Source organism: Cydia amplana, chromosome 11 (genome assembly GCF_948474715.1).
Source record: "Cydia amplana chromosome 11, ilCydAmpl1.1, whole genome shotgun sequence".
NCBI lineage: Eukaryota > Metazoa > Arthropoda > Insecta > Lepidoptera > Tortricidae > Cydia > Cydia amplana.
Window position 1 is genome coordinate 6,801,703 of NC_086079.1, and position 12,832 is coordinate 6,814,534.

Sequence of the window (12,832 nt, forward strand, 5' to 3'; positions counted from 1 at the left end):
TTTGGTTCAGATGCACTTAAAAACATTCGTTTAACCCCTTTCGTCGCGCTGTTCATCATATAATAGTATAGTAACGGTAAAGATAAAAAAAACAATCCTATATTATATTTCAACCGGAATCGGATATACGACCACACGGTCAGTAATTCGAACAAAAATTTTCGTAAGCACCCTAAATAGGAATTTGGGTAAAATAGGTGAAAAGCTTATGGTAAATATTTGCTGTTTATTTCTTTTTGCCCTGTTTTTCTGTCACTTATAAAGTGCCGACTAATCGGCCATTATAGCCGACTAGACGCCGACTAATCGCCGATTACAAATGTGGCCGGATAGTCGGCGACTAGTCGGTACATCCCTAGTATATACTATGTGGCTGCGGGTATGACTGTGTTTATCTCAGTCTGCCCTTTATCTACTCCTGTCTAGTCTCGCTGTCTAATCTGTGTTCCTAAAATTCAGTAAATAAACCTTCCTTCTATCGTTCCTATGTGTTCGAATCTATCAGCCACACTCTTATTAACTGTCAATTCGTACTTAAACATCATGCAAAGACACAAATCCTAATGGTTAGAGAGTGCTGTTGCTACCTATTTAAAAAGGTGTGTCATGTCATATTCGTCACCAAGAAAGGTGACACTTCCCTGCATAATTCATGCCTGCACAGTCCCCAAACTGTCACTCTCACGGATCGCGTGAGGCCGTGAGGGAAGCGTGGAGGTTCCGTCAACGGCGGCGCCCCATTGTCACAATTGCGAAGTTCCGGGCTGTCATTCCGAATGCTTATCGACTACAAGTGAGCCATTATGTATAAGTGGGATTTGAAGACCATTCAAGTCAAGTGAAGATTGACTTGAGTGGGCTTGAGCTCTTAAAAGAATCCTTGATTGCTTTTCTGCCATGAGTCGTGACGTCGCCTTTTCAATTACCTATCCTCGTAATTGAAAAGGCGACGTCACACTCGTGTAGGATGTACCTAAGTAAAATGAACGTTGCAATACCTTTCATCTCTAGAAGGAAATGTTATTAAATGACTATAAAAATCAAGACAGTTTCAGCTATAGTCTTAACTCATACTACGAAGTCATATATGGCGGATATGATATTCAACTCTATTGACAACTATTAAAGTGAAAATTTCAACAAATATTTTTATTGCATGCAGTAAGGGTTAAATATAAAGACCGAACCAAAGACTCGATTTACACACACATTTGCGTATTATAGTCGGAGCGCACAGTTACACTGGTTTTCATTAGCCTCGCATCGCCTTCCTCGAAAGCTATAACACAAGGTCCGGTCGTGTTAAACACGCTATAAACACACATGACACGACACGCATTACGTACTCAATTACTGATATAATTGCCGTGACCGCTGAATACGTTACAAGTATCACACGCATGTTCAACCCTTTTATATGTATACACTAAGGATAATTTTACTACAATCGGAATTCTGTAAGAATTGACTTTCGAGAGTTATGATTTGACCCTCACATATCACATAAGCTATCAGTAGTTCAGTACAATAAGTACGCATAGGAAGGACAATCAAAACTGTTAAAAGTAAAGTCCATTCTACCGTCGGACTACCCTATTCATATAGACTCTACCTTTCATATTTAGGTATCAGTAAGTATCATTATGAAACAAAAACGTAAATATGCCTCTTCTACTTCTACATAAAATTTGCATATGCAATGCTTATTAAGATCTAACAATACTGTACGTCGATTATCCTAGATAAAACCTGAAATTACTGCACTACTCCACCTTATCATCCGCCTCTAAATCGGTTTCGTGATGTGGTAACCGACAGTGCTAATCATATCCCATTATAATGTGGTTACCTAATAGTTACCTCATTGGTACGAGCCGGCGTTTGAACCCGCGACTCGGGTTGAAAGCCGCCCGCTCCCACCGCTAGACTACCCACCTACCAGCGCCTCTTGATTGCGGCCGAGTTAAAAATGGTTAAGATGAAATGCTGTATTATTGTATAATAATTTTTAAGAAAAAAAAACCGACTTCTATGCGGCCCGGTGAAAGATTATTGTAGATGGTGCGCTATGTAGAAAAGGAGGTAAAACCACCCACTTTTCTAGTAGCATTTCGTTTCTGTAAGGCTCGCAGTTCTAACCTAACCTAACCCACTTTTGTTCGGTTCTGTGAGGATAGCAGTTCAAACCTAACCTAACCCACTTAACGGCGCATGCGGTGCGGTGTACGGGGGTTTGAGCGGGAGGGGTTTGGCCTCATCATACTTTATACCTACATTTTATGGTAGGTAATCATAGTAGTTTGTTTAGTTTAGGTATCATAGTGGTTTTCCGGGTCAAGGTCTGTGTCCGAGTCCGGGTCCGAGTTCGGGTCTAGTCCAGGTCCGAGTCCGAGTCCAGGTCCGGGTCCGGGTTCGAACCGGATCCGGGTACGAGGCCGGATCTGGATCCGAGTCCGGGTCCCAGTCCAAGTCAAAGTCGAAATTCGAAATCACCAAACATGTACTATGCGTCGTTGAAGAGTTCTGTTCTGATCATCATCAGCAGTTCCAGTTCATCAAATGCGACAGTTTTTAATGTTAATGCTTTATTTTATGATGAAAATACAGAAAATTCTATACGTGTGCCTTTAAGATGTGAGAAGTTCCCTCGATTTCTCATGGATCCCATGTTCAGAACTTGAGCTTGACATAAATATGGCTTAAAAACCTAACTTGCTTAACAAACATAACGAAAAGGAAAAATCGCCAAACGCGAGCTATGCGTCGTTAAAGAGTTTCGTTCTGGTCATCATCAGCAGTTACACTTCCTCAAATGTTACTTTTTAAATGTATATGCTTAATTTGTTGATTAAAACACAACAATCACTATATGTATGCCTTTAAGATTTGAGGAGTTCCCTCGATTCCTTATGGATCTCATCATCAGAACTCGAGCTTGACAGAAATGTGGCTTAAAAACTAAACTTGCTTAACAAACATAACGAAGAGGACAAATCGCCAAACGTGAACTATGGGTCGTTGAAGAGTTCTGTTCTGATCATCATCAGCAGTTCCATTTCATCAAATGCGACAGTTTTTAATAAAAATGCTTGATTTTCTGATGAAAATACAAAAATCTCTATACGCACGCCTTTAAGATTTGAGGAGTTCCCTCGATTCCTCATGGATCCCATCATCAGAACTCGAGCTTGACAAAAATGTGGCTTAAAAACTTAACTTGCTTAACAAACATAACGAAGAGGACAAATCGCCAAACGTGAACTATGCGTCGTTGAAGAGTTCTGTTCTGATCATCATCAGCAGTTCCACTTCATCAAATGTCACGTTTCTGAATGTATATGCTTGATTTGTTGATAAAAACACAAAAATCACTATATGTATGCCTTTAAGATTTGAGGAGTTCCCTCGATTCCTCATGGATCCCATCATCAGAACTGGCTTTTGACCAAAACGGGACCAATCTGTATGCATATACATACAATCAAAAAAAGAATTTTCAAAATCGGTCCAGTAATGACGGAGATATGGAGTAACAAACATAAAAAAAAAAAAAACATACAACCGAATTGATAACCTCCTTCTTTGAGATTTGGAAGTCGGTTAAAAATAACAACTGAGTGCAATTACGAATGTACTACACTGCAGTCGCGTTGAACCCATATTGGGTAGAATCATGAATATTAGGAAGAATCCCGATTGCGTTAAAATAACGGCTATAAGTATGGAATCACGAATGTAGTAAACTGCGGTTGCGTCGAAAAAATGTTGTGTAGAATCACGAATAGGAAGAATCTCGATTGCGTAAAAAAAACAACTGTGTGGAATCCATATTGTATGGGAATCACGAATAGGAAGAATTGCGTTTGTGTTATCGATTGCATAATCCCTTATATAGTGGTTAGAATATCCATTGTGTTTTGAATGAGATCCGTATTACATATTTCTTATAAATAACCACATCGTTATAGGTCTACCACTTATCTCAGGCCGTTGGTAAAGAAGTTGCGTGGTAATTTTCTTATACAGTCAATTGTAAAAATATGGGTGCACTCATGATACTCAAAAATATGTCCCATAGCTCTTATGTCAGCGAATTAAAAACTATGGGACGTATTTTTGAGTAAGTTGTATGCAATCCGGTGCATGCGACACTAAACTAAACAAGTTCATTTGGGTTTCATTAGTTATGAGAATAGTTTTTAGGGTTCCTTACCCAAAGGGTAAAAACGGGACCCTATTACTAAGACTCCGCTGTCCGTCCGTTCGTCCGTCCGTCCGTCCGTCCGTCTGTCACCAGGCTGTATCTCACGAACCGTGATAGCTAGACAGTTGAAATTTTCACAGATGATGTATTTCTGTTGCCGCTATAACAACAAATACTAAAAACAGAATAAAATAAAGATTTAAGTGGGGCTCCCATGTATACAACAAACGTGATTTTTGACCGAAGTTAAGCAACGTCGGGCGGGGTCAGTACTTGGATGGGTGACCGTTTTTTTGCTTGTTTTGCTCTATTTTTTGTTGATGGTGCGGAACCCTCCGTGCGCGAGTCCGACTCGCACTTGGCCGGCTTTTTTTTATTTTTTTTTCAATATTGTTAGTATTTGACCATTACTTAGTGTATCTTGAGTTTAGTGTCGCATGCGGGATGTCTATTCTTGCATAGATACAGTCGTACATACATACCTATACGTACCTGTTATTAAAATGTGTGTAGCGTACCTCTTTGATTCGCTTACCTCCGCCTGCGAACGCAGGTCGGTAAGCCAATTTTGATTACTGACTGATATATTCATCTATATTCATAGATATATTATTCTTGTGTTTGACAAATAAAATGTAATTCGTTTTTATCTATCGAAGATTTATTATTTAATTTCTCAATAATAGTGTCCCACATGTGGAATGAGAAAACAAAATCGCTGCACTATATGTATATTTTTTCTTGCGGTCTAATCTGTATTCACTGCAATGTTATATGTACATACATAATTTAAAAAAATGTGTTTAAGACCTTTTAACATAGTAAATTTTTGTAATAAACGTCGACTCCCTGAGCCTTAAAATTGAAAGATGAATGAAAGGTCATAAGTGTTTTCGCACGCATTTAATGCTTGTTAGAGAGAGATACATAGATATTAGGGATCTATTTCACTGCATTAAGAAATAATATGACGATGATTTCACAGATGGTGCCGAATCACTGGGCGCTGGTCGTGTTACTGGTGCAACTGGTCAGATGCAGCGAAAACAACGCTAATTTAGGTGGACCTGAGTAAGTTACATTTAAGTATCTACAATTCTAAATATTATTTGGGGCATTATCTATGAAAAGGGACCTTATTGTCGATGGCGCTTACGCCGCACAGCGTCGCGCGGCATTGTATTTATATCGGAGCGTCGTTAATAATGGCGTAAGCGCCATCGAAAATAAGGTCCCTTTTCATAGATAACGTCACAATTTTCTATCATCCTCTTATTCATAACTCGTACATCGTAAAGATTCAACTGGAGCATACCTAAATGCTTTCTTTTCTCCGGATGTTCCCATACAGAGCATAAACTTTCGTAAGCAGGTTAGGGCCACCCCACATCTAGCGTGTTTCGAGCGTCGGCGTCTGGTCAGCGCTATGGAAAATGACGTGTCGACGTTGCGTCGACGTCGCGTCGACTTTCGGCCATAGAGTTGTAGACGCCGACGCTCGAAAGACGCTAGATGTGGGGTGGCCCTTAGATAACTTTGTATAAATCTGCTGTGGATTCAGTTTTTAGAAAATTTCAAAATGGCGCAGGCATAAATACATCAATTTTAAACTAGACAAAGACTGGCGAGGTCACATAGCTCACAGAGATACTAGCTTAGTAGGTACTTATATATTTAGGTTTAAGATTCTTTATTCTCATTAAGAATTTTACAATTCACTTATATGAGAACTTAAAACTACACAAATACATTTACTTATTTTGCATGAAATTAGCGAAAAAACTAATAACATGGAGGGTATTTATATCGTCTTAATTACAAATAGGGTAATTGTGTCTGTTTGCCGTCCAGTGCCTGTTTCCGTCCACTTGGCGGAGTTGCTACAAAGAATTGCGGAAAATTTGAATATAAACAAGCCTTCTCACACATGTTTGGATTTGTTGCAATCCATAATGTCTAAGCAATATTTTTACCAAAATAAAAGTGTTATTTGACAAATAGCGGCTTTAAAAAAAATTATGTAAGTGGCGGCATTGCATCCAGAGCTTGAAAACGTCATTTTGCAAGAAAAAAAAAGTGTTGGCGGCAAATGTTCACGGTAAGTTTATTAATTAATTTAACTAGTTTAAGTTACGTTATTGGTACATACTGCAACTTATAAGTATAGTAAACGCAATTTTAAGTGTTTTTTATAGTTTTTTCATAATAATCTTTGATAAATTTAGTGGACGAGTACTGACATACTAATTTTGAAAAATATTTAGTTTCCGACCACACGAACGGTAACTGGAACAGCTAGGTGAGTATTTGTTATGATCGTTTTACTTCAAAAGACTTATAAACTACTATATATTTTCTCTTAAAATGATGTTTCTTGCTTATAAGATTATACATTTTAGTTTTCGTCCACGATTTTGTCAGTGTTGCTTGATTAAAATCATGTTTAAAATACGTGGTCGAAAACTAAAAATAGCTTTAAATATTGTTTCAGTTTCCGTCCATGTACTATGAGTGGTGTAGACGAGATTTATTATTACATGATTACTGAGGGCGAAAATAGCAATTCGTGGATGAGTTTCGATTTTGTTCGACGAAATGAAAGAATTGAACTGAGTCCGACAATGAGACGATTCCACGAATTGCTATTCCCACCGGAGCATAGTGGTTTGCCCCAAATATGCGAGGAAATAAGTTAAAATAGGCAATTAATTATTTAAGCATCAAGCATTACTCGAATCTTAATATAAAAAATGTCAAATCTTACGATTTTCCCTCCTTAATATCTCGCGCACGAGTGTGGAGCGGGCTTTAAAATAATTGAAATGTCTATGATTATTAAGCAGTATTTACACGATGTTACAAAATTGTCCTGCAAGAATGAGACATATAATTGTCTCCCTATCTCGCTCTATATCCTACAGCATGAACTGATAGCTGTACCAGGCCGTGTGGATGCTGGTTTAATAAGTATCTGTTTTTCGCTCTCACTTAAGCCCCGCATTCACACTCCTACCTTGTAGGCCGCCTCGTAGTCCGCCTCGTTGGGTAGGATTGTGTATGGGGGTTGTAGACTACGAGCCGTCCTACCGTTTAGCCGTTTGTAGGACGGCTCGTAGTCCACAACCCCCATACACAATCCTACCCAACGAGGCGGACTACGAGGCGGCCTACACGGTAGGAGTGTGAATGTGAGGCTTTATAAAACTGCGTCCTTAAAAGCCATCTCTTTCTCGCTCTCACTCATGGGTGCGGTTGTCTGTTACACGGCTTTAATGGACGTACATACGGCGGATCACCTTACACACGATCGAACGTGCGCCGGACCGCAAAGTCACGGTCCGGGCGTCTGTAAGGCCAAGCGCGCACCACGATTTTAATTTTTGCGAGACGATTTTAGAATCGCGCTGTAATTTATCGCAGAAAATTCACTGCGCGCACTGCGATGAAAAGTCGACGATTTGTTCATTCTCGACATGGATTTCGTACCAGTCGCCAGGCGTGAAACAATATGCAATCGCTGTATGACTGAGTATTTATACCACAAAGGTGATCTCCTTCTATTTCTATAATTAAACGGTCAACATCTAGCGTCTCATCTTGTGACTCCATTGGAGAAGCAGGTTCCGATATGTTGACTCTTGGAGAGCGAAATGCCGACTGAGGTCCGGGGTGCGATTTTATTATCGCAGTGCGCGCGGGGCCATACAACTCCGTATGCTGCAATTCACTTTGTGACAATGGCGTCGCGAGCAGTCGCGGAAAAATGTGACAAATCACAATTTTAAAATCGCTGCGATTTTTTTGTCGCATATGCGCGCACTGACATATAAACACATACGTTACATTTCTGCGACTAAATTATCGTGCGACAAAAAGTCGTGGTGCGCGCTTGGCCTTACTGTCGCATTTGTCAAAACCCATGTTGCTGCATGGATTTTTGACATTTGCAGCAATAATGCAGTCGGCAGTATTGTCACGCTGCAATAATGGTGTAGTCAGAGGGGCTACCGCCAAAATCGAAATTCGCAAAATTGCGGGGCACTTTCTCTTTTACTCCAATGACGGCGTAATTAGAGTGACAGAGAAAAATGCCCGCAATTTGCGAACTTCGATTTTCGCGGTTGAAGCCCTGAATCCGAACTGTATTTTTAAAAGCCTGGCCGCAGACGTTCGGAATTTTCCGTAAGGAATGACATGTGTAAGCGAGACAGCGCTATGCATTTGTAGAGCGACGTCCCGTTCCCACATGTCATTCCATACGGAAATCGAATGAAAATTCCGATTGTCTGTGGCCAGGGTTAAGGAAGGCGTCCGACTGATAATTGCAGCTGCATTACTGTTGCTGTATCTGTCAATTTCCGTAATAAAATAAATGACGTTCACCGCCGTACTACTGCCGCGATTATTACGTTCATTCCGTCATTAATTTTATCAAGGAAATTGTCATCAGATACAGCGGCGGAAATAATGACGCCGCAACAGTCAGCTGCACCTTCACCTAGGCCGGGTACTGCACGCACGCGACCGGCGGCGGCGCGGCAAGCAGGGCGGCGGGCGACGACCGCCGTCGCCGCTGTCGTCCAAAACAGTAGCCGCACCATGAGTTAACGCCAACTTGACGTTTACGTTAGTGACTACGTAAACTCGATCGCAGTCCATCTCGCTCGCACTGATGTATTGTTACTATAGCAAAAAGAATTGATTGTAATAGAGAGGTAATGTATATGAAAAAACGTACCCCTTCGTTTGATTTTACACATCTTACTCAATCAATGGCTATAGAGAGGGAATGCGATTGAGTTCACGCAGATGCTAACGAAACAACTCATGGTACGGGTACAGATTCATTAAAATCTATACATTTTGTTGGTGCCGCGCGAACCACCGCTCGCATGCCGAAACACCGTGCGTCCAGTCTGTGGCCTCATGTGTGGAATTGTGGATAGACAAATAACTTGTTGTTGTAAGTATTAGTATATATATATATATATACTAATACTTGTATATCCAAATAACGCCTTTAGTGTTAGAAATTTTAATTTGTTTTATGCTGTTATTAACATTAATATTTTACATATTATTTATCATAAATTCTTTATAAGGCACATACACGACACGAGCTGTTTTTCTAAAGAATTTCAGTGCCTAAATCTCTATGGTCACTTAATTAATTCAGAATGAACTCCCTGACGACTATGACCATACATAGAGATCTTTTCCTACAAAAAAATAAATTATTGAATGACCATGTATATTGAGACTCTGAATTTCTCAAATAATAATATTATCTAAAGTTGATAAATAGATTGTATTAGATTGTTAGTAATTTAAGAAAAACGAGTTAAATATCTGTAATTAATAAATTAAAAGTGGGTAGGTATTATAATCTCTTAATTATAACTGGTGTTTATCTTAATAATGCATCTGCATTCGTTTTTCCTATACATAAATTAACACAAGCAAACAAATAACTATCATATATTTAAGTGGGTATTTCACGATAAATTTTACTGTCCAGCTACTCTGGCAGCTCCGATAAGTTGATGAAAACTAACGCAACGACCCTATATACAACAAAACTAAGTCGGTACTAGTAACGTACATAGCTTAAAAATAAATGATTCCTTATTATATTGATATTATATATTATAAATGCGAATGTAACACTGTTTGTCGGTCTGAGTCCTGAGGAAGGAAATATATATAAATATTTATCACGAAAATAACCATTCTACGCGGTCGAAGTCACGGGCAGAAGCTAGTAACTAACTAAGAATTATCTATATAACATAAAAACAAAAAATAAAGATAGGTATAATTGATTTTCAATGCAATAATGCACCCTACAGTACTTTTTCATACAGTGGACGAAAACTGACTCATACGTGGACGAAAAGTAGCTCACAGGCGGACGGAAACTGAAATAACCCTACTTTTTCATAATATATTTTTTATGAAATAAACCGTAAATATTATTTAAGGTCACGTAATATTAACCTAAAATAGACAATATGAGCAATACAAACAAATATAGCACATTTAAGTAAGACTACTTAAATATTTTTTTTTTGCATTTCAAAGTAGACATCTCCTATAATTGGACGGTATCTGACACAATTACCCTAGTAGGTAGTAAAATGTGAGACAAATTTAGTCCATATATGATAAGGATAGAATTAGTAATAAGAATGATGTTAGCTAATGATACTTAACACCATTTATCTTGGTTAATTTGGATCCTTCACCTATATTAGTCCATTCATACTAATTGTTCGACCGGCCCACAGCTCTTAATTAATGCTAATAAATCATAACTCAAGTCAAGAATATCAGTAACATGTCATATAAATCTCTTGTTATTATTTCGATTAAACTTCGCTCAATCAATTGCAGCTTCGATTACTTGCACGACTTTATGAGCCGTGACACTTCTCCAGAATGAATTATGTAGCATATGTAGGAAGGCTCGAAAACATACTGATAGAGTAGAATAGAAATAATTTAATTACTTACGGAAATGCAAAATTTTTAGTGCCAAATGCACAATTAGGTGAGTTCGACTAAGATCGGACACCGGGTAAGACAGTGGGTAATACCGGTTATTTTGCAATAGTAAACTCTATGATACCGGCAATAGGACCGAACTTATAGGCCCGTCCGTTCTTACACCACCAGGTAAAAAAAGAATGCTGTCAATTTATTTTGTTTCCTATATTTAAACACTCATTACACGCTCATTATGACGTCTAGAAAGATAATAAAATTCTATTATATAGAGCATTTCATTATTATCAATTCTGTAATTGAATCATGTCCATACCCTATCCACAAGCTGAGAAAAAAAATCAAATCCAACATCATCTCAACCCACCTAAAAACGTCCGAAACTTACCCGAACTCACCTTTAATTATACAATTTCCGGAATTTGTCCTTCAAAAATTATACAAGTTTCGCAGGTACTACACAAAATCGCGAAATAAAATTTAATGGACACCTTGAGGGCCCGAAGTAGACGAAATGTATGGGCCCAGGGGTATATTTTTTCCACGATTTTCATATCGGTTCCATAGGAAGGCTTGTTTATTTAGTATGACCATCTGAGTACATTTTTGATATTCGGGATTACGACTTGAAAATCATCCAGTAGGTATATTATATACTAAGAATTTGCTAACTATTCTGTTGGGTGTACGTGTAGGTACTTACCTAATATATATGTTCTTATTCTTACCTACAATGTACATGCAGTTAGCCATTAGCTATTTTAAACCACTTCCAGCATTAACGACGTACCCAGTTCAAACGAAACAATGGTATCGACCATTGGTCACGAGTATAATGTAGTTACTAAAATTAGTGGCATTATTAGCTTTGTCGGCGAATCGGTGCCAGATACGCATCGTGCTAAACCTTTAGGGCTGCGGTCTTTGGAGTCATGGATGCGAATCTTCAAATTCTTTTTCTCAAAAATGGACGGCAAAGTCGACGTTGCCGGTTAAAAAATAGGTCGCGAAGTGCGTAGTTTATGGTCATTCAAAAAATTAAAAAGTTAAAAACATTGCAGTCTCGATTTCGGGACTGCAATGTCGCATACAAATTCCATTATTTAACGAGTTCCAAACTTTTTAAAACTTTAAATGGCCATATCAAATGAAGGCATAGGTCCCTTAAACAGCCAAACAGATGATCAGCACTTATTATAAAGCCTATAACAGACTATCGCACCGCACCGCGACCTTGGAGCGTCGCACCCATAAGTGAGAGCGAGAAAGAGATATCTGTTTCACCCATAAGTGAGAGCGAGAAAGAGATATCTGTTTCACCCATAAGTGAGAGGGAGAAAGATATCTGTTTCTCGCTCTCACTTATGGGTGCGACGCTCCAAGGTCGCGGTGCGGTGCGATCGTCTGTTACAGGCTAAATGTTGGTACCGCGACTATTTAGGTGTCTCAAATAGGTTGGCGTATTTTCAGCAGAAAAATACTTCTTTTTTTTTTTAAAGGCGGCAAGCAAATTTTTTTAATGGTTGTATTTTTCTGTGAAAATTAGAACGTTGCTTCTGTAAGTTCTGTAAAATATTTCTATTTCTTGCACCATTTTTGAGAAAAGCACTATATACGACTCGGCTGGAAGGCTACTTGCTGGCTTCGGATTCAATTAAACGGACTCCCAAGGTCGTCCGTTTAAAACGAATCCTCAGCCAGCAAGTAGCTACTTCCGAACCTCGACAATAATGTACTATTTTATGTATTGTATATGTTATCTCCAGGCCAGCATGGGGTTACAAATGTGTGTCAGAAGAAGGCTGCCAACGCTCAGACAAACCCATCACAGTCTCCGAGACCACATTGTTCGAGAGCCTGGACTTGTGTCGGACCGTCTGCGGTCGGTTCGGCGGGATCTGGCCCAGACCGGTCACGGCTGCGCTGAGTATGCAGACTGTTAAGATACATCCTAACTATTTGAGGTAAGAGGTTCATTGGATTTATAAGAATAAATTGGTTAGGGATTACCCATTTATGGGGGCTACAAATGCGTATCGGAAGAAAGCAGTCAGCGCTTGGACAGTCGCCGTCAGATATATTTGTTTATTTGTTTATTTTATACATACTAGCACTTACAGATAA

At 39.0% G+C, this 12,832-nt stretch overlaps 1 protein-coding gene across 2 annotated transcripts in view; it reads left to right on the forward strand.

Annotated features, from left to right (window-relative positions):
- Positions 1-12,832, forward strand: part of LOC134651935 (chitooligosaccharidolytic beta-N-acetylglucosaminidase-like) — a 38,433-nt gene that overhangs the window by 4,410 nt on the left and 21,191 nt on the right. For both annotated transcript variants that reach the window (XM_063507056.1, XM_063507057.1), the window contains exons 2-3: positions 5,190-5,275; positions 12,475-12,672. In XM_063507056.1, the coding sequence (XP_063363126.1) occupies positions 5,190-5,275; positions 12,475-12,672 (284 nt within the window). The remainder of the gene's footprint in view (positions 1-5,189; positions 5,276-12,474; positions 12,673-12,832) is intronic.